Raw genomic sequence first — 23,063 nt, forward strand, 5'->3', positions numbered from 1 at the left:
ATATAACAAACTATTTCTATCATGACTACTATTCCATTACCATCACCAGAGTACTTCCATATAGCAAAGCATACTCTAGGCTGCCAGGGAGTTTTAGACCCAATTATTTTACATCTCGCTCCCTACCAGAAAAATTAGTCCACACAGGTTTTTATAAAAAGAAAAGGGAGGGGGGAGGAGAAATTCACATAAGAACTTTTGAAGCAGCTCAAAATAAACACAGCACGGTAATAATCAAATTTTTAAAAATAGTCTAAACCCATGTTGCTCATGGGATAAAGCTGTAAGTCCACATTTTCAGATAGTGGGTTTTGGGATCATTTATTTTATCTGTTCCAAATAAACAAAAACACTGCTGGTATGTATGAGTATTTTGAGTCTGCTTGCCCCAAAACATAGTATTAATCAAAGCTAAAAGGGGGCACAATACAGGTGGACCACAGAAAGTATTCCTTCGCCTGACAAAGCAGAAGAATAAGTCCCACTCCCTAAAACAAGCAAAGATGACCGCTGAGCAATTGAAGATATGCCCCCCCCCCACACACAGTCAGAAGCAGGTCATCTAAAGTGAATCCCTGAAAAAAGAAAGATGAATTTGCACCCCTTGCCCCGTCCTTTTTGTGAAAACTGCCAGTCAGCAAGCGGAGATTGCACTAATTACTGTGACAATTCTGCATCGTGTTAAAACAACTTTTGTGCAAGGGACAGGTTCCTCTGCGAGTTTGGAATTCTTGGCCAGAGAGCAGCTCTTGTCTGAGAAGGGGGGGTGGGGTTCTCCTTCTAAGTAGAGAAGGCAACACTAACAATGTGTCCCCCCTTTTCAGCGGGTTTTATTCTCTTTTCCAACTGCCTGATTCAGAGCTTAATGGAAACTTGTCCAAGCTTTGCTTCCCACAGACCCTGCGGAGCCCTAGGCAATCTGTACTCAGGATAACCACAGGAATCTCATATTGTCAATTAAAATTGAATGGACACCTGATAACTAAGTATAGGTCGTGGAAACAAAATTTCACATAATCACAGCCTTATGAATACATTAATGAAACTAGGGCTAAACCAAATTCAATTTTCACTTGTCGGGTTCCAGCCTTAATTCCGGTGTTCATCACCACCCAAACAACACAACTTGGAGAGAAAGCTGCAATTGAAACAGTAAAGATACAGCTGCAAGGTCCCAAAGAATCTTGTAGGACAAAGTTAATTTAACCTTCACACACACCATCCTAATGCCCCCAAGCAATGTCACTTCCTTCCTCAGGTGTCCAGCTATACAGAAGAACCTCGACCAGCTCATAAGTACCCACAGCACAAGCTCCCATCAGGCCTTGACTCCCAGCCAGTAGCCACTGTGTTGGAGGGATTTTGCGCTCAACTTCCCCCAGCTATAGCAACGAAGACTTAACAATTTTCTTGTTTCTCCTTGGGGTTTCCACCCCCTCTTTTCCCAAATACTCTTTCCTTAAACACACTTTAAACTGCTTTTTCCCTTCCCTGTAAAACACAAAGATGCCTTGTTTGTTAGAGCCTAGCTTTTGCAGACAAAAATAAAATATAAGGACCCTGTAAAAACTTGACATTCTAAACTGGAACAATAATGTATTTCTATCTCTGTAAAAAGCCATAAGGAAGGAGAGAACAAGAGATGGCTGGCCCTTTGTTTTTGGAGGAGGAGGGACATCCAGGAGGAGAGGGCTATCTAAGGCTTATCCAAGGCTTATCCGAGTTTATGAACCAGGTTCCCACAATCCTCAACTCTTGGGACTGCCCTCCTCTTGTCACCTGCAGCACTCCACGTCACTTCCTCATCCAGCAGCTGTGGCTGTTATACCTGGACATGCAACACATCTTCCTTCAACTTGGTCCCTCCCTCCCAGGAGTGTGGAGCGCAGTCCTGGGAGCAGTCACCAAAATGAGAACTCCAAGGTACTTTCCATTTCATTCCTTCCTGTGAAACTCCCAACAAAATAAACCTTCCCTTCCTGTGTGCTTGTTTACAGTGGCCAAGCCTACCGCCCCCCAAATTCCAACACCCCCAGGTGACCGGTCCCCAGGAAGAACCGTGAAGATGTGACTGCTCAGTACAGGCGCGCCACAATTCTCCAGCAAGTGAAAAGCCAACATTTTACGATTAAGCGCTTCCCTTATTATTAGGGTATCTTGATTTCTCCTGTTTTATTTCTCATCACTACTTGCCCTAAATTTGATGTTGCAGATACAAGACATCAGAGACTTCCAGAGATGGGAGGAAAGGGACCCGGCTTTTACAACCAGAAAGATCTCATCCTCAAAAGCAACTGAAAAAACGAAAACCCTATGTTGGTTTTTCCAGCACTAAGTGAACTTCCAGGGTGATGAAGATTCTTTTTTTTTTTTTTTAATGCCTGTTCATTCTACTAAATTAGGAAGAGGTGGAGCATTTGCATTATTTTCAGCTTTATGAATCGCCTGGCTCTCTCTTTTATTAAAAAAGTAATAAATCCAGATTCAGTTCCTAAAAGGTTTTGATTTGGGTTTTTTGGGGGGTGGGGTAGGGGGTTCCACTTTCCTTTCTATCCTGTAGATACCACCATGAGCAACTCGAAGTGTGATTTCCATGCCATTGGCTAAAATGACAAATACCTTTTTTTAAGTTATCTAAGATTTTTTCTGAGGTCATCGGTCATTTTCAGGACAGGACCAGCAGCCCTGGCCCTACGTGGGGAGCCTCTGATGTTTAATGGGAAGTAAACTTCTGAGCAGGACTTTGGGCCTGTCCTTTTCAAAACTATCAAGGGGCCTCTGACTTCCACTGGGAAGGCAAAACCAGCACTGACTGGTAAGTAAGTATGTGGGCTTAAACATTCCTGCAAAGAGCTAGACACCCAACATTTAAGCCATCCTAAAACAACAACTTAAACAAAGGCATCTCCTTCTCACTTCCTGGCATTCTCCAGAAATCCTGCCGCAACAAAACGCATGCCATTCGACTCAAGAACAACCTCTCCGACCGTCTCCATGTTCCATCAAATGTCTATTTACCCTCATTAATTTTTTTTTTCTTTTCTTTTCCTCAACCTGAAACCATCAGCTATGAGTCAGAGAGCGATCATTAACTTTTACAGCTTCCACACACATCCACCTACTCACATTTGGGGAAAGAAGTATTGACTTGCAACATTGCCTGAGACCAAAATCCTCTAAGAAGAAAAAAAGGGGAAAAAATTGCTTCAAGAAAGTTACATCTATAGGTCTATAGGGGGATGCTACATTCATTGTTTTTCCACTTTGTGCTGCAATCTCTTGCAAAACAAAAAAAAAATGTTGAAGTTGAACTTGGTTATGGTGATCAGCACTTCTGGGTTGATTTTTGAGGAAAAACTAGATGATTTTTCTTTAGACATCAAAACATAAAGTTCTTAAACTGTGTGGGGGGATATATAAAGTGAATCAAGTTGCCTGCTCTTGTACAAGACACATTTCTAGCTTACAAAAACACGTGGGCTCAAGTGCTGAGACATGTTCCTAACACAGCATTTTCATTAAAAGTTGCTACACTAACACTCTTAAAATGATGTCCCATCATTACTCCACTTAGCAGTCACAACGCTGCAACTCATAACGAATTAATTTGCATTAATGTGGGTTTCATATGTCCTTTCCTGGGTATGCCATTGTGATTCAGGCTTAATAAAACTGACACGACAATAACATAGTGCCTTTTATGGCACTTTCTAAAACAAACCAACCCACCCCAAGACCCACACAAATCCTCTCAATTTTTTAAGCATTTTCCTAATATATTTAGTACATCATAATTGGCCCAGCACGCAGGAACCTAGTTATCTTCTCAGTAAATATTTATAGCATCACTCTTTCCCATTCATTCTGCATTTTCTTAGAGAATCTCACTGTAGCCTACATCTGCAATTCATTGACTTTACAATTTACCACATGTTGGGATGGGACAGGTCTTAGCTCCATTTGAATCACTGCACAAATATGCAAGTGATTTATCGGTTTCAAACTGAAGACTGCAAGAGAGGACTCCACTTTTCCTGAACATTACTTCTTCTGGCCGACCATGAACAATTACAGTTCGTACTAATTAAGCTCTGTAAATGTGCTGTGCCCTGCTAATGCCTACCAGGCCTCAAATTTATTTTCATGATGCCAAACTTTAGCAAGCCATTTTAACTCCTTCAGAGCTGATCCCACTAAGAGCCATTCCTTCCCCTGTAGACCGAACTATTTGGTGCCACTTCACATCAAAAAAAGAATAAAACATATCGGGCTGAATTACCAGCCCGAGATCAGATGTGCCTAAGGAAGGAAAAGCTATCCTGGGAAAACCAAAGAACACCAGGGCTGATAACCCATTCAAAGATCCCACAGCCCCATCTTTGTAATGAGCTGTTAAGGGATTCATATCTGTCCCTAAGGGCTAGTAAGTTTCTGCATTCCATTGATTAGAAAATAAAACCTTTCAGATTCGGTCTTTAAGTTTGCGTTGGATGGAGGGAAGAATCCAGCCAGAAATGACGGAGCCATCAGCCCCCTTCAACAGTTTCCCACACACCTCGGAACCCCACAGACTCCCTTTACCATGTGGTCAGCTTGTCACACGCGCGCGCACGTGCACACACACACACACACACACACACAGCGGCCCACTTTTTAAAAATAAATTAAAATTGGCCTTCTCCCACACATCAGGGTCTGGACCACAGATGCCCCGCCCCCAGAGCCTCACACACTAACTGATACGAAGCGTGTCTTTTCCTGGATGGAGCACTTTGGGTGAGGAGTGGATTGGGGCCTGTCTTTGCTCCCCCATGGTACTTTCGCTTCTGATAAGCAACTTCCAATCCCCAATTTCAATCACGCCATTCCCCCTCAAACCCAAATCTTTGTCTCATCTTTTTATACTTTCCTAGCCTGTCTCAGTCAAGCATTGTTGCTGCCCCCGGGGTGACTTTTCTGAGGGTGTTTCCGCCCTCAGACACCAGAGCACTTTTCCCAAAGGAGTGGCCTTCCCATGCCCAACATAAACCTGGATTTTTTCCTTCTCATGCATTGATTTTTTTTAATCGACTCTCTTTTCCCTCACTTTTTTTTTGCCTAAACCCTCACATTAACTAGTGCACTATGCAACGTGTGTATTTTCCCTTCCAGCTCAGTGGAACATCATATAAATTAAAGAGCAGTCTCCCGTATCAGGTTTCTTTAAGTATTCTGGGAAATATGCACAATATAGGCAACATAGTCTGTAAAAAAAAAAAAAAAGAAGAAGAAAGAAAAAGGAAAGGAATAGGGGAGAAACCAGAAGAAAAGGAAAAAGATGCAAACACCTAGAGCAACTTTGCTTTTGAAAAGGGCGTTTGTGCAGAGCCCCCCACTGAATTTCCATCCCTGAAAGTGCTCTTTATAAATGTGTATAACAATAGCCTAGAGGGAAAGTACAAGTCAGCTGCTGAAGGAGGGGGTGTCTGCCTCGGGAAGCTCAGATTGCAGAGGTGGGGGTCAGAAGAGGGGGGAGGGCAACATTTGCGATGGGCTTCCCTCCACCCCCACCCCCATATCATTGCTTATAATTAGTGAGAGAAATTTGAGCTACTGCCAATGTCTGCGGACCTTGAATATTATAAGGCCAACGTGGCGTCAAATATCTTAACATTCATAAGTGTTATGGGCTGTAAATAAAGCCTGTGGATTTATGACCCGGTGGCGCTTGCCAGCAAAGGACTGGGGCACATTTCTTTCAGCAGACCTGTCGAGGTGCAAGTTTGCCTTTGGTTGTAAAATTAACCATTTCCTTCACAAATGTGCTCAATTATAACTCAGAGTTGAAGATTTACTTACACAGTTGCCAATATTCACTCCCAGAAGAAACTCAGATGTTCACATCATACCCCTCTTCAAAAGTCAAAGCATCTAGAATTTGATTCACCTTTCCTTTTCAAAAACTTCTGTACTGTGTCACCTCAAAACAGTTATAAATGCGGTTAAAGATACTATCTAATTCCACTTACCAAGACTAAAAAGCTTACAACCTACTTCCTTGGAAAGTGCTTATTTATTTGGCAACTCCATGGTTTTAAAAAAAAAAGCAAAATAAAAGGAGTAAATCACTCCTTGCCTGAAGTCTCGTCCCTTCCCCCAATATGTCATCTACTTCCTGTGTAGGAGAGGGCCTTTGCTAAATCCAGGTTGTCTCATACTTAACTGCCAATAAACCAACTTCCACATAACTTCCAGACAGCTGGGGAAAAGGTCCTCGAGAGTTTTAGTCATGGTCCAGAAACACGCGTCCGCACAAAAATTTGCAGCTGTCCTTTCCCTCCAATGCATTTTTAATGTGATTCGGGGGGCCCCTGTTGTGAAACATCTGACAAAATGTGAAATCCTCTTAGATACCTCCTCTTTTACCCAGTGTGCGTGTGTAAGAGAAGTTGCCCAGGACTTCTCAACCAAGAACTCGAGGCACTTTTTGTAGGCACACAGGCACCTCGTGGGATGGAAGAAGGCATTCAAAACCTGGAAAGACGTCTCCTGAAATCTGTAGAAGCACAGCCTCTTGTACAACGATTAAAATGTGAGTGTTCTAAAGCAAATATTTTTGCAATGGCGTGCAGAAGTGCAGTTATCCTGCGATGCTCACGGAACTGCATTCTTGATCTGCCAACCCCCGGAAACCTTCCTGTAACTTTTTCACAGCTTGCTAAGAAACAGAAAGCTAACCAGCTTCCAGCAGTGACACTCTAAATGAAATCCATATCAGTACAATTCAAATCAGCGAGGAAAACTCCTAAGCAAGACCTGGGATTGTCTTCCTCCAAATCTTTTCTCAATCAGATAGGGGGCATCAGTGAAAGCTACTTCCCTTTAGCCGTCAAAAGTTTCCAAAAACACTTCTTCCAGAGAAGCACTTTCGGCTCCCAACTGCTTAATAGTTTGTTTCTGGCATTTCAGAAAGCTTTAAATTCAACAAACGGCAAAGTGCTGGCACATTAAATTTATAATCATTAAAATATGACTTACTGGGTGAATGTTGAACCCATAATCCATACTGCAGACATTAAACCCCAACCTATAAAGATTAGCACAGAATTAATACTGTTGCCGTGAGATTGAAATCTAAACATGTTCGCCATAAATATTTCTGAAGGAGATGAAAAACAATTAGCATAAATACCAAAGAAGGGCAAGAACACCTGTTCTTTTTTCAGGGCGATAAGCATTTTAGTGTTCTCTATTTAAAATGTAATGACCTGTGTAATTACAGTAATATTACATTGTTATGTAGGGGCTTGGAATGTCACACTTTGAAAAGTGTTGTCAAAACAATGGGGGGGGGTGAAGGTGGGGGGTGGGAGGACAACAGGGAAGGACCACCATTAACCCTTCACACTCCGAGGTCTAGATCTTTTGTATTAGAAAGGATTATGCTGTTTGAGTGAGGAGAAAACATCCATTTTTCACAAGGCAGAAAGAAAAGTTGCCGAGCTAAATAAAATCCCAGTGAATAGGTCCCTCTTGGTTTCCTTTAAACGCTGGATTCCAAGTTCAAAAATGAATTCAAGATGCTGCATATTTATTTGTTCAAACTAGTAGCAAATAGCTCAGTTGAAAAGCAAATAACTTTGGATAAAAGACGCAAGAACTCTAATAATCAAGTCCTAAAAAAGTAATTTCAAACCTAACTGGAATTCCGACCACCATATCCCCATGTCTCATTTAGCAGGTGGGAAAAAGAAATGTAACACTACTTTTTCCTATCAACTTTAATATGGTAACAGTATTCTTAACATACAAATGTTACCACAATTCTAACATTTGCAGTTCTATCACTTCCCATCTATTTAACTTGACCTCTCTCCTTAACGCATTTTTGTATTCCAATCTGTCTTTTTAAAAGCTGTTCCTATTACTGTATCAAAGACTAAATTAATGTTATGCAGAAATCTTTGTCGTTTTAAAATAAAATTATTACTATCAAGCTTTATGGCATCTTCAGCAATTAAAGCATTATTCTTGAGATAATGTATTATTCATCATAAGCCGATTTAATGACACTCCATAATTCTTTACATTCTTATATAGAAAAGTAGAAAATAGGGATCGAAAGAGTTGGCTTCGTAAAGGAGGCAGCTGCTTACAGGTACACTCATAAGTGACAGAAAATGTAGCAAAAACACGACCAACAAGGAGGGTCTGGAAAAGAATAAAACGCACAGCTAATTTGTCTTTACACCTTGCCCTCCGAAACACCCTCTAGGAAGCACTAAGAATTTCAGATGAGCATGAAAAGACCGCTGTCTTGCCTATAGATTCCTCCGGCAGCTGTATCAAATCTGGAATTGCAAGCTGGCCCCTCTGATCGAAGACGTCAGGAGTGACACACAACAGCCTCTCGTCCTCATTTCCATTGCTCTGCTGCCCGGCCTAAATAAATAACTTTAATTTTGGAGCACATAATCTAATCCAGGTAACAGACAGGAAGGTAGAAGGGGCAGTGCATACAAAGATGTCGTTTGGTGTTTGACATGCAAATAGAAAACTGCCTACTGAGTTCAGAAATGTCTTCTTAGACTCAATCTGATGTCACAGCACAAGGCCACCCGCGATGTCCACAATTAAAATAACGAGACGCCATCTATTCCTATAATGCCCACAAAGGGGACCGATGGTTGGGAGCCTTCCTTTTCGCACCGGGAAGTCATTTATTTGCCTCTGACAATTTCCCTGTTTCCTAATTACAGCACAACACAACTGCTCAAGTTTTTGGAGACAGTATGGCGAGACTGCCAGCGGTCAGAGAGAGGGATTTTGCAAAGAGTCAAGAAAGCCATCAAGCCCGCCATCACAGCTCAATATTCAGATGGCCTTTCAGAGTCTTTCAGATGGCCAAGTGGATTTTAAAATAACACCAGGGAGGCTTCCATCGTAGGGGGAGGGGATGAGAGTAAGAAATTCTCATGGTTACTTTGGAATGTTGCTTGGTCGGGTTTTGTGAGTACACAAACCCTGGGATTCTGAACCGAATGCTCCTGGTTTCAGATGCCCACAAGCTCCCCCAAAAAAGACAACGTAGCCGGACTGTGCTTCCCCCCCCCCCCCCACAGCCGGGCCCCTGCCGCCTGAAAGAGCTGGCCCTGCAGGGAGGTCAGGCTGAAGCACTCTCCCAGCTTCCCAAGCATGCAGCAGCCTGGGCGCAGGGGAGGGGAGAATAATTATTTCTCATTCCTAGCCATAAAAAATGACCGGTCTAGCATGCCCTTGCCATTTTTGCCAGGGCCCAAAAACAAGTCAAACCTGATAGTTAATATTTTAATACTTAAAAACACTTGTAGATCTGATCGACTCCCGACTGGCAAGCCCTCGGCCATTAGCACCGAATCCACGGCTGCTGAACAGTGGGTGCATTATTTCAAATTGCTATTCTCAAGTTACCGAAAAAGAAAAAAACAAAAGTAGTGCGTGTGTAAATAAGGGGTAGGGGTCCAAACTAGAGAAGGTGCAAATGACAATTCCGGGAAAGCAGGCACAAACGGCGGCGAGAGATTGCGTCTAGAGATTCGCAATCCAGGCATTTTAGAGAGTGGGGGGTAGAGGTTCAGGACGAGGGCAGGGGGCAGAGGCCGGTCTGCGAAGGGGATAAGCCTTATTAACAAATGTCAGGGGTAGGCGCCGAACGCTCGCAACGAGAAGCGCCCCGGGACCTGGGCACCCTGCGCCGCCCTGGGGCCCCCAAAGTTGGAAGGCCCGCGATCAGCAGCCCACTCCCTTGAAGGAGAAGCGTCCTTGGCCTCCCTCGCCCTCTGCACCCCCTTTGGCCCGCACGGCGTGGTCCCTGGTCCCCAGGGCCCACTGAGGGCCTTCATGGAGCTAGTGAGCGCAGACCCCGCTCTAAGCCCCACGGCACCAAAATTCCCTAGAAATACATCGAGTCTGCTCGGAGGAGGCCATCCCGGCTGCCCACAAACCAAGAACCCGGGCCACAGGGACCTTCCCACCCCGCGCGGCCCGGGAGAGCCCGCAGCCAGCGGCCAGGCAGTCCAGCCCGCCACAGCGCCCAAGGCGCCCGCGGCCCTGCAGGGTAGCCAAAGGAGAGGAAGCCCAGAGCCCGCAAGTTTGCAATGGGACCAATCTGCCAAGCGTGACCTTCCAGGGCAAAGGAGGAGGAGGGCTGAGAGCCGGCTATCACCACTAGAAAGCTAAATAAATAACTGGCCGAAAGAGAAAGCCGAGGCGCTTCTCCAGGGCCCCGGGCTCCGCGCGCGCGCTCGCTCGCTAGTTTTCAAGTCCAACGCCTGGAGCAAAATCCACTCTCTACCCCGCGCAACCGGCGCAGCCCAGTTACTGAGTCCCGGCGGCGGCAGCCAAGGGGTTAACCGGGGAAAGCCCAAGACGCCACAGAAGAGGGAAGGAAGAGAGAGAAAAGAAAAGAGCCACACAGTCATCTTCCCAGGGTGAAGAAACAAACAACACCACCAAAGGGGGAGGGGGCAATCAGAGCGCAAAAAAAAAAAGTTCTTCTGATTGTTTTCCCCCCAACAAAGCTCTGCTTGTAAAGAAAGGTCTCCCCAACATCACAAAGCAGCAAACTGAAAGCAAGAACATGGCGAAGTGCAAACAAATCCAGTCCACAAAAGGCAGAAAAGTTTGGAGAGTTTCGGGCGGCCTGGGCCACGAGCGGGGGAGGGGAGGCGGGGAGGGGAGGAGGCGGGAGGGGGAGGGAGGGGAGGAGGCGGGAGGGGGTAGGGCAGGGGCCGCATGCGGGGCCGGGCAGGCGGGCAGCGGGCGGGGGACGGGCGCGGAGGCACTTACGGTTCGGGCGGTGGGCGAGAGCGATCCGTTGGGGAGGTAGGGGCTCGTCAGGTCGGGGATCATGATGAAGGGGTAGCCGGGATACGGTGGCCCCTTAAAGAGCCCTCCATCTTGCCTCTTGGCCGCTAACATGGCGGGGCGGCGAGGGGACGGCGGCGGCCGCGCGGAGCGGGAGAGAGCGAGGAGAAACTTTTAGAAAGTGGCCCAAGGGGCCGGGCGCCCCGGCCCGGCCGGCGCACGGCCGGGCCGAGCGGGACACGGGGCCGGGGCGCGCGGGGCGGCGGGCCCGGGGGGCAGCTCCGGGCGGCTGCGGGGCGCGCGGGGCGTACTCACCTTCTTCCAAACTTTCCCGGGATTTATCTCGGAAACTTTCGGAGCGAGGCGGAGGCCGTCTTTCCGCCTTCCCGGAGGGGTGGAGGTGGGGAGGGCGAGGGGCAAACGCCACGCAGAGGAGGGGAAAAGGGGGAGAAAAAGAATCAGCGGGGTCGGGGGGTTTGGGGGGGGAAACAAAAACAGGGTTACAAGTTTTTGCAATGGTGGCACCGCACGCACACGCCGCCCGCCCGGCCCCGCGGCGCCCCGCCGCCGCCCCCAGCCCCGATTTCTTCCCTTTAAGCAACATTTGCCAAGCCCAGGAAATAGATTAAAAACCCCACCAGCCCGAGGGGCTTTTCCTACCTCGGAATCGGAGGAACTGTTCTGATTCGTTTCTGATTCATTGACTAGAGACGATTTGACATCAGCTAAATCCCTCTCTGCCGAGGAGTTTTCGGAGCTCTTCTCCTCCTGTTCGCCCTCGTCTTTGAAGGAAATCAGTTCGTCGTTGGCGCCTAGGTCATCTCCTCCACCGCCGTTCAGCTGCGGCATTTTTTTCACCCACCAGCAGCAATTTTGGAAGAAAAATGAAGGAGGAAGAAAAGCCAAAAAAAAATACCCCCAAAAAGTTTTGCCCCCCAAAAAAAAATATTGCAAGAAAAAGACGAGTCCAAGGTTAACTTTTTTTTCTGCTTTGGGGTCTTTTTCTCCTGGGGAGGGGAAAGAGGGAGGAGGGGAGGGGAAGGGGGGGGAGATCTTCTGCACGCGTGAGTTTGGATTTCTTTTTTCTCTCGTTCCCAAGGATCCGATCAATGTGCAAAAAAATAATAAATAAAAAAGGGGGGTAAAAAAAAACACACCAACAACAACAAGAAGTCAGATATAAAGAGCAAAGGGGGGGGAAGCCGAAGATACAGGAGGAGCTCGTGCCGCTCGGATTTGAGTGAGTTGAAGTTAGACTGAGAGCTTTTCAGTTCAAAGGCGGCGCTGATTGACAGATAGAAAAAGGGGGATCGAAATCCGGAGGAACGGAGTAGTCTGGGAGCGGAGATTATTGACAGGGCGAGAGGAACACACTCGCTTAATGAGATGCCGGGGGGCGGGGCTGTCCGGGTGACGTGTGCATAAATAAACAGCCGGGGTGGGCGGGGCGGGGGCGGCTAACAATGATCCTTTCGGGCGCCGGGAGAGGGAGGAGGAGAGGGGCGGGGGAGGAGGAGGGAGAGAGACGGAGGGAGGAGTGTTCTGGGGGAGAGGCCTGCGCTTGAGTGTGCGAGCCCGGGAGTCTGGGCGAGGGGACCGGGACTTGCTCCGGGAGGGGGACGGCTTCAGAAAGACAATGCGGAGTGGGAGAGGAGGGGAAGGGGGTGGCGACCGAGTCAGGAATCCAAGCCTAGGAAGGCGGAAGGAAAGCCCACTTGGGGGGCGGGGATGGGGAGAGGCCCAGAAAAAGTGCAGTTTAGAAATATTAGAAATAAGTCTTAAGGAAGGAAAGAGGAGGAGAGTATTGTGGGGAAGGGATGTGGGGGAGGGGGCGGGGGGGTGCTTGGTGGTTAATCCAGCAGTAAAATCAGCCACCCTTGGGCGGTATGTAACAGAAGTGGTTGGTCAAAAGAAAAGATCAGCCCTCCACTTTCAGAGGGCTTGGGGAAGTGGAGGGCTGGGCAGAGTTCCTGGTCATCTGCAGTGAAAGAAACCATTAACTCACGAGGTCTTCCCTCCCTTTCTTGTTTATTAATAGTGAATCATTTCATTAAACGTCTCACTAGAATAAATATGCCAAGATGACTTTTTATCCAAAAAAACAATCAAATACTCTAGTGTTTGCTAGGGACATTAAAAATACCTTTAAGGAAAAATACATGATACTTTTAAATATAGAGTGTTGTTTTGTTTTTTTTTAACTGACGTCGGAGGTGGTAGGAAGTGAGCTAGGATTCAAAGTCCTTTCTGACTTTGGAGGTGAAAAGTTTGGGCGTTAACACCATCAGGGAAAATAAAACTGAAAGTTCACCAACCTCTGGGATCAGAGGTGCTGGAGGCTTTCTCCAAGGGGGTCTGAAATGAAATCCGGGAAAGAGTGACCAAATAATCAAGATGTAGATGGCTCTGGCAGGAAATTGCTAACCAAGCTGATGCTGGAAGACCTCAGGGAGGAGATGGAAAACCTGGGGTTTGAGGCAGGAATTTATTTGTTGATTTTTAGGCACTCTCCTGGGGAGCAGATTGATTTGCTACAAAATGGGGAACAGAATTATGTTAAAGGGGAAAAGGCCTGGCTTCCAAAACTGTGTTCCTGGGTGATGGAGCAAGAATACTCATTTTCTTACCAATATGCAGTGAAAAGTAGCCTGGAAACTACAAGAAAAGGGGACAGAAAGAGTCAGGAAAAAAAAAAAAGGATATCGATAGGAATTAGCAAATTGTCTATAAGGAACAGTGTTGGTCTAGAATCCATGATGTATTAAATTATCCCACCCATCCCTAAAAATATCTCACCTGCTTTTCAGCCAGCCCATTATTAGCACCTAAGATTTCCAAAAGAAAACAAATTTACCACATAACATTTAGAAGAGTTTGGGGTTTCAGCAAAACTGTTTTATAAGCTAAGGTCTCAGAAAGAAGACTACTAAAAATAATGATACCAAGATTGACAGGGCCCACGAATTCCCCTGCAATGGAAAAAATTCACAATCACATTTGCACACTAAAGAGTAAGACACAGGCAAAATAAGAATGTGGTGGGGGGAGGGCGACAGAGGAGAATGACTGTAACTCCCAACTTTAATATTAATCAGAAAATCAGAAGCAGAGTGAGAAGGAGCCTGAAAAGAAGTAAAACAAATGTGTACATTTAATCAGACAGGATTGAATGGGATACAAAGCACAGGACTAATTAGTCTCAGCAGGTAGGACTAACCTTCAGACTTCATAAATAAATAAGGCGGGCACAGTTTCTAAGAGGAAGAGTGGAGACAGAAAGGGGATTATTTCAAAACACCAAGTAAAAACATGAAGAATGAAATGCTTCACTGTTAAATCCATGTACAAATGGATTTAACAGTTTCCTTTTTTTAGGTCTTTTCACTTGGTTGCCTTTAGATTTACACATTGAGCGAATGACCATAGCTTTGCACATTTGCAAATTGTCACCTGTATACTTAGTGTGCCTGAGTCTGTGTGTGTACAGCATAGACTTTCCTAAGGCCCATTATAAGGGCTTATTTACTTAAACTGGAACACATTTATATAGTAACTCAATTTTATGGCAATTTCTTTGTCCTGTGTGGTGGCATTTTGTTTTTTAAGCTAACCCTGACCTGAATTAAGTTGGATAAGGAGATACTCTATGTCCTTCATAGGACTACCTGGATAATAAAAGCTTATAACATATTGAATTGAAAATTTAAAGAGTATACTTACTGTTTTTAATGTCCTGGCCAGCGTTTTTATCATATGTAAATGCTAAGAGCTTCCTTCCTATGATCAGTAACCTCAGATATGTTGGCATATTCTTATATTTCTCATTCAAAGGAAACTCTTGAATCTCTCCTTCTTTATATCTCTGATTCAGTCAAGCAATTAAAAGTTATTCCATGATAGCACATGTGCCATATTTAATTTTGTTGCTTTGTACCATAAAAAGGCTTGGAGAGAGCAGCAGACTCTCAGAGGGTCAGTAATGCCTGAGTCTCTTGAAAGGGCTTCAGGTGATATCAGGGTGGGCGTCGGGAGAGGACTTGGGCATGAAACCTGCAATTGGCAAAAGGCAAGGTTACATACCGTGTTTCCCCAAAAATAAGACCTAGCTGGACCATCAGCTCTAATGCGTCTCCTGGAGCAAAAATTAATATAAGACCTGGTCATATTATATTATTTTATATTATATTATACATTATATTATACTATACTAATATTATAAAGACCCGGTCTTATATTATATTAAAATAAGACCAGGTCTTATATTAATTTTTGCTCCAAAAGACCCATTAGAGCTGATGGTCCAGCTAGGTCTTATTTTGGGGAAAACATGGTAATATTAAAAAACAAATCAGGTTGGCCCACAATGCCAACATGTGATTTATAGATCTGGTGTGCAACTTTAAAGAACAGTTGGCTTGTGTCCAGGTTGAGCCAACTTCTCTCTCTAGATACCGATGACTCCTAGTCTGTAGGACCAAGAGTTCTACCCAAATAAGCAAGGGGTTCTGAAACACACAGGGAGGAAACCAGACCAATTCTGCTTTTAGCCTGAACTAAGGGGTTTTGCCACCTTGGTGTATGCATATTGGGGGTGGGCAGGGCTGGGGGAGAAGCTGTGGCCTTCCTTGGGAGCCTATTCCTTGGGCCAACCCAGGTCCTGCACTCTAGGTGGACTGTCCCTCAGCCTCCCTTTCTTTCTACACCGCCTGTTCATCCACTGCCTTTCTGCTTCCCTTCTCTTTTTACTCCTCCCTTTTAGCCATCCCTCTGTTAAATCTTTCTCTGTGGATGTATGTTGATAGTAGTAATATGCATTTTACCTCTCCCGGGGCTTCTTCCTTGTTCATCCGTGTTGCAGAATATGAAAAGAAGTTTATATAAACCACCTTTCAGGCATGGGTTCCCCGTGGGGCGTTATGGCAGAGTATTAGGTGCCCTCTGAGAAATGGGAATGTGCTTGATGGGGATGGCGAAAACAGGCCAGGTTACCTGAGACCCCTTACTCCTGTTGCACCTGGCAGTTGAGGTGGTTAAACTGGGTGTTTTCTTAGGTCCTTTATAGCATTCGGACTCCATGATTCCATAGTTTCAGCCCCCGCCCCATTATGCAAAGAGGTTCACCAGTGCACCTGCAAAGGGACAAACTATATTGGAAGTTTGGCTTTGGAATTTAGGAGAAACAAGGATAGTCTGCTCAGATTCACTAGAAGCACAGAATACATGTTGACAACCATATTCCGCTCCCCCAATCGCTCGGCAAGATTCTACTAAATTACCCTTGACAGTGATGCGTACATGTGTGCGTGTGTGTATAGATGTGTTCTGTGTGATTTTTCTTTAAAGATCCAGACTCCAAGATGGATGATCTGTTACCCACTGTGTTGGACTTATCTATGCAGGGAGTGTGCTGACTGAGGGAAGCCAAAAAAAGAATCTGAAAACATAAGGAAGCTATAAAATGGGGAAATGTTTAGAAGCCAAAGTCCTGATTCCACTGTGATATTTTCTGTTTACTTTTTGTTCTTCATGAGTGATGGTTCCTTATTTAGACCTTGAGGAAAGCTACTCCCTTAGCCAACATAGGAACACTAAAAATTGGACACCTAAGAGGTTTCAATTTTAGCAGGAAGAAGAGGTAGGTAAAAAGGGCCCACTTCACAGGCAGCCTTGTATTTCCTCCCAGTGATTCTGTCAAGGGATGTGGAAAGGCACACACCGTCTTCTTGAAACCCTGAGGAACATGGTTCTGTTCTGGCACTTTTCTGCAGTGCCTGGCTTGATCACCTTGCTTCAGCTAATGACAAGTTCAGGTAATAAAGTGACAATAATGCCTGATGATCCAGGGGTTACTGGGGAGGTGTATGCATTTGTACAGGGTTTCATCACTTGCCTTCATAAGCAGATCACTACTGCTAAAGGCGTTTATGACAGCCTTTCGAAAGACATCAGTCCTCCATAAATATACCTTTCCTATTGACAAGATGTCTTTTAACCCTAATAGTAATGGAAGAAGGCCAATAAATGAAACATTTACTGCATAACTTGCCTTATTTTGGGGTGGTGCACGATTCCTTTCTAGCTGTCTCTAGAAGATGTTTTCAGCCTAATTTGCTCCCTAGAAATTTCGCTTGCTACAGTTATACGTCTATGACGTTTTATTGCCTGAAGCCAAGTCTGCATAAGAACTTTCTTAAGATATACTTATCCTAATGCCAGGCTACAGGAACCGGCTGCTTTATGCTGAATTATTTGTGCTACCCTGATATACAGGGCAGAGTTCCTGATACTCATTGCCATAGGGTAGGTCTAAATGTTTCTGAGAAGGGGGTAAAAGGCAGGAAAAGGGTGAAAAAAGTTTCATCTAGGTCGATTTGTAGAAGTCTTTAGAATTAATAATTGAGGGTGTATTTAACATATTAAAATGCCTGAGGTTTTCTTTTCTTTTCTTTTTTTAAAAAAATAGCTTCAGTGACCCCATCCTTTTTTATGGAGCATCCGTGCCTGCTCAAACCCATTGTTATGCTCAGAAGTGTCCCGGATACCAAAGCCCCTCCACAGAAACATGGGCGCTTTAAATCGAGGCAGAGGCAATATCAGCCAATATTGAGCAATCTCACAAGGTGGTTTACATCTGTTCAAGGGACAGAGCAGGTGAAATTTCAGGAGAGGACAATAGCATTGTTCCCCCTTGTAATTTACCTAGGTGTGGGCTGACACACCTGCTTATGCCCCAAAGCATCATGGGATGGAGGAAGTGAAGGATCCAAGGAGACTCCCAGGTCCAGAGAGTGAAGATGTCAGGCTTGGTACCCCCAGGAATCCACAGCATCTTTGAGCTCAAGTCTGTCCTTGAGGAAGGACTAAATCTGTTGATCAAATCACTTGAGACTGGATTAAAATCAGCTCCCCCCACCCTGCAAAAGTCCCAATTGTTTCTATGAATTCCAATGACATTAGTGGATCATATTTCCTAATGAAACACTCCCTTGGACGAGGAAAGGGAAGAAGGACTAATGATGAGTTCTGAGGTCCAGAGTGCGTGTGGACCGCAGTATAGACAACAGCCTGCAGCACAGGGTTCAGCAACAAGGAGCGAGGCTTCCGGTTGACTGTCATCTTGAGCAAACTCCGTCTCTTGGTTGCCTGAGGGCACACTGTAAATACCTAGAGCTGCAGGGAAGGCATTAATCGTTATTTCTTAAAGGTTCCAGGATGCTGAGAGTGAAAGAGTATAATGACCCCAAAGCCCATAAGGAGCACAGGTGCCCTTCCCAGCGACCCCTCACGTGGCGATGTGGTCTTTCTCTCTGCCTGTATACTCAGACCCTGCATCTCCCCTGCTTTCTAGCTACAGCCCAGGTCCCTGATGGTCTGTTCACAGCACAGGCATGCACATCCCTTGCTCCCACCCAGCCAAGGGCTCTGCTCCCCAGAGAAACCCAAGTCCTGGGTGGGGAAGAACCAGCAGAGGCCCCAACCACGCACCCTTCTCCTTCCTCCCAGTGTCCATCAGGGGTTGGGGGTCTTGTGGTGTCTATGTGCCTGGGAGACCCTCCTAACCCCGCCAGGCCCTGCTGCCCACCCACACCTTCCAACAGCAAAGGTGATGATTATCTGGAAGCCAGATGAGGCATTTCTTAGGGAAGGATCTGATGTCAGTGTCTTTCAGCCTTTTCTTCTTTGAAGGAAACTTGTATACCCCTCTATATAAGAAGAATCTTTCTAATGTGTCCTTCTGGCTGTTCATGTTATTTTACTGCCGGCTACAAAACTGCAGGTACAGTAGAGTTCTTTTCTTAAAAAAAAAAAAAAAAAAAAAGTATAATAGTTTATTTAAAGTATTTAACAGAATGTGCTCCAAAAGATCAAGCACTTGTTTTTTTAGACGATAGAATTTTGGGTAATTTTTACATTCATTTTATGCTTTTCTATACTATCTGCTTTTGTTTTGTTTTAACAACTGGGCATGGATTATGTGCATAATCAGAAAGAAAGATATGCTCTTCTTTCTATTTTAACAAGTAAATGCTTTGACTTTCCTCCTCCTCATATTCATACCTCTTTGCTCAAACTGGGGATATTTATTTCAAGGTAGCTGTTATGTACGTTGCATCTAAATATATAATTTTAAAGCTCTGTCAAATTTACTCTCATACTTGAGTTTCAAAGCACATGGATGACAAAGGATCCCATTTCACTCCTTTAATTTAAAAATAATGAACCCCACGCACCCAAAATGTGCTGAGACCTGCATGCAGTTGTCACTGTGACAGCATCCTCTGTCCTATAAGGGACTCACCCTTCTACAAAGCCTTTGCTCACTCACTGTCCCACTTGCTACTCAAAACACCTTGTGAGGTTAAAAGGGCAAATATACATTTGACCCTTGAACAACATGGGGGTTAAAGACGCCAACCCCTGTGCAGTCAAAAACCTATGTGTAACCTTTGATTCCCCCAAAACTAATAGGCTACTGTTGACTGGAAGCCATGCCAATAACATAAACAATTAACACATATGTTACGTGCTATATGTATTATATGCTGTATTCTTACAATAAAGGAAGCTAGAGTAAAACAAAGACTATTAAGAAAATCATAAGGAGGGGTGACTGGTTAGCTCAGTTGGTTGGAGCGTGGTGCTAATAACACCAAGGTTGCCGGTTCAATCCCCGCATGGGCCACTGTGAGCTGTGCCCTCCTTAAAAAAAAAAAAAGAAAAAAAAAAAATTATACGGAAAACAGATTTATAGTATTATACGTATTTATTGGGAAAAAAACACATATAAGTAGACCTATACAGTTCAAACCCATGTTGTTCAAAGGTCAACTGTAATCATCCCCATTTTACCAGTAAGGAAACTGGAGCTCCATGAGATCCAGGTTTGCCCAGTAGTACGCAGCTGGTAATGAACAGGCCATGACTGGAATTCAAGTTTCCTGACTGTAAGTCCAGGTCTTCTTTCCTTACTGGCTCCTGGCTTAACCCGACAACTGACTCACCCCCACCATTTTTCTATGATATTCTGAGGGTATAAAGATCTTAGCAAAAATATAAGTCGTTTCCTTTAAGGCAAAACTCACACCTAGCCCGCAGATATATTGTGAAATAGACAACATTTGTCTTCAAGGCCCACCCATTCTTCCCGTCACTTATACTTTTTCTGGGATGCCCAGGGCTTACTCGCCTGTTTTCCTCCTTCCTCACTCCCTCACTCCAAAATAGATTTGGGGCTGAATAATTCTTTGTTGTGCAGGGCTGTCCTGTGGGTTGTCAGATATTGAGCAGCGTCCATGGTTTCTACCCACTGGTTGACAGTACCTCCCCTGCCACAAAGTCAAGAAAAATGTCTCCAGAAGTTGACATATGGTCCCTTTGAAGGGGGAGCAAAATGATCCCCAGTGGAGAACCTCTGTTCTACACTGAATCCCCCTCTCTAGAAGGAATAAGATAAACTCATTCACTTTAGTAAGTCAGTTCTCTGACTGTTGAGAACCCCCTTTTCCCCCCAGCCAACCAGGGGCCGTATCAGAAGAGCCTGGGGAGTTTTTTCAAACTGCGCCACCTCCACTCTGTTGAGAATCTATGCCCTGCAGAAGAGGGCATCTTGGTCTCACCAGAAGTGTTCACATCTTGGCTCTGCTATGTATGAATGTGTGACCTGGGGCCTGACCATAAATCATTCTGACTCTCTTTCTTCATCTGTAAAATGGGGACATAACACCAACTACGTCTGAGTGCTATCAGGAGGATTCAGTGAAATAACATGTAAGATTGCCTTGATCACAGAGGTTTTCAGATTTCCGTTCTTGCCTCCACTCTCCAGATGGAGATCAAATGCCAGGATTTAGCCCAGTACACCTTAGCTCTTATCACTGTTATTCTATCCTTCCTAGTCACTCTTCTCAAGGGTAACTGCATTGTAAAAGGAAAGGTGCCTAAACGCAAAACAAACACGTCTGGAATGGTGGCTTTAAGCACCAAAGACAAACTGGGCAGTTACAGCCCAGGCTCTTGAGGATTTCTTTGTGGTGCTGTCTATTGGGAGGGGGCCAGACCCACCCTATGAGTTCTCAACTACAGTCCTCTCTCTTTCCCTCCAGGCAAGTCCCTCCCACCCAGTTAGGAAGGGCAGCACCTGACAGATTTCAAAAGCCCCCAAGGCTTCATCTCGATTGTCTAGTAATCTAACAATACGGCAGCCTTTTGCAAACACTAATTAAGCAAGGACACAACTCCCTGATGAGGGCGGCCGCCACCGTCCCACCCTTTGGCCCCTGCTTTTCAAATGGGAGGCGACTGAGAGGTGGCTCCCAGGAGAAGTTGTTTGCCTGGGGCTAGAGAGGAAAGAAAGAAGGAAGCTCCGTCAAAAGGTGAAAATTCCAGGTCACAGACCTCAGGGACTGGGTCCAGTCAAGGCTCCTACTACGGGTCACTCTGGGCTGGTGCATCTCCTGTAGAGCAGGAGATCTTCTAACTTTTGCACTTCCAAGGGGAGGGAATCGGCTAACTTGTGCACTTCCCAGGGTCAGAGACCCCTTCAAGAATCTGAAGCAAGGTTAAATTTCTCTCACCAGGAAAATGCACTCACACTTAAATTTTTACAAATGCTGTCTAGACTTTTTATTAAAATTTCCTGCCCTAAATAATCATAAGTAAAGTTTTATGTTTGTTGAGTCTTTTAAAATTTTAGAAGCACTTTCCAATAAGCAGGCAGTAGGGTGTGGAGGTGAACTATGTGGGTAATAGAATGATGGTTTGAACCTGTCCATGCTCCTCACCTATTGGGTTACCTTAAATAAAGTATTTTGCCTCCCACACTTCCATTCCCTCGTGCATAAAATGGAGTTAGTAGAATAATAGCCCTTATAAAAATTGTTTCCATTTTACAGATGAAAAAACTGAGACTTGGCAAAACTGGACCAAACTCACTTAAGGGCTAGGATTTGAAACCAGGACTCCTGATCCTTCATATATCACTCTACCTCTCTATTAAAATTTGTTGTTGAAGCATAACAGTCATATAATAAAGTGCAAAAATCTTAGACATTCACCTTAATGAATTTTTAGAAAAAGAAAATTTGTTGTTGAAGCATAACAGTCATATAGTAAAGTGTAAAAATCTTAAACATTCACCTTGATGAATTTTTAGAAACAGACACCCATGTAATTATCATCTGGATCAAGATAATAGATTACCTAAACCACAGAAGCAATCCTAGTGTGCCCTCCAAGTCAGTATAACCACCCTCACCCCCAAGTAGAGTTGCCAAATTTAGCAAATAAAATTATTGCAAAGGACATACTTATAATAAAAAAAAAGTATTTGTTGTTAATCTGAAATTCAAATGTAACTGTATGGCCTGTACCGCTATTGTGACTTTTATGACTCTAGATTTGTTTTCCCTATTCTTGTATATCATAGAAATGGAATCATATAGTATCTATTCTTTTGGTTCCTGATTCTTTTGTTTAACATTATCTCCATGAGAGTCGACAATATAGCAACAGTTCTTTTTCATGACTGTATAGTATTCTACTGTGTACAATGGGAAATACATTTATACTTATTGTATATTATAAATCCATACATATACAATGAATATGAATTTATTTATCCATTGTTCTGTAGATGAAACTTGGGGTTGTTTTTAGACAAAACTAACAGGGCTGCTATAAATATTCTTGTACATATCTTTTTGTTAATATATGACTGCATCTCTATTGGGTACATACCTGGGAGTATAATTCCTGTGACGTCAGGGTATGCATGTGTTCAGCTTTACTAGATAGTACCAAATTTCTCCAAAGTTGTTGAACCAATTTACTCAAGAACATACAGAGAGATCTAGTTGCTTCACCTGGTATTCTCAGTTTCCCCACTCTTATGGTGAGGGTATAGTGGTATCTCATTGTGCTTTTAATTTGCATTTCCCTAATGACTAATGCTGTTGAGAATCTTTTCACATTTGTTGGCCATTTAGATGTTCTCTTTAGTGAAATGCCTAAGTCTTTTGCCCATTTAAAAAAATGAGTTGTCTTTCTCCTCTTGATTTATAACAATTGTTTACATACTTTAGATATGAGTCCTTGGTCAGACAGAGGTTTTGCAAATATCTTCTCCCTTTCTGTGGCTTGTCTTTTCACTCTCATCTTAATGGTTATTGCTTTTGTGTGTGTATTGTTTACGACATCTTTACCTAAGATCATAAAAATAACCTCCTATCTTACCTTCTAGA

At 44.3% G+C, this 23,063-nt stretch overlaps 1 protein-coding gene across 36 annotated transcripts in view; it reads right to left on the reverse strand.

The window, feature by feature from the left end:
• TCF7L2 (transcription factor 7 like 2) overlaps positions 1-12,188 on the reverse strand; it is a 193,633-nt gene extending 181,445 nt beyond the window's left edge. For all 36 annotated transcript variants that reach the window (XM_033130032.1, XM_033130060.1, XM_033130056.1 and 33 more), the window contains exons 1-3: positions 11,485-12,188; positions 11,140-11,206; positions 10,807-10,931 (exon numbers count right to left, since the gene is read on the reverse strand). In XM_033130032.1, coding sequence (XP_032985923.1) covers positions 10,807-10,931; positions 11,140-11,206; positions 11,485-11,673 — 381 coding nt within the window. In that variant the 5' untranslated portion in view covers positions 11,674-12,188. The remainder of the gene's footprint in view (positions 1-10,806; positions 10,932-11,139; positions 11,207-11,484) is intronic.
• Between the last annotated feature and the right edge of the window lie 10,875 nt (positions 12,189-23,063).

The sequence above is a fragment of the Rhinolophus ferrumequinum genome, chromosome 16 (genome assembly GCF_004115265.2).
Source record: "Rhinolophus ferrumequinum isolate MPI-CBG mRhiFer1 chromosome 16, mRhiFer1_v1.p, whole genome shotgun sequence".
In the NCBI taxonomy this organism is placed as follows: domain Eukaryota; kingdom Metazoa; phylum Chordata; class Mammalia; order Chiroptera; family Rhinolophidae; genus Rhinolophus; species Rhinolophus ferrumequinum.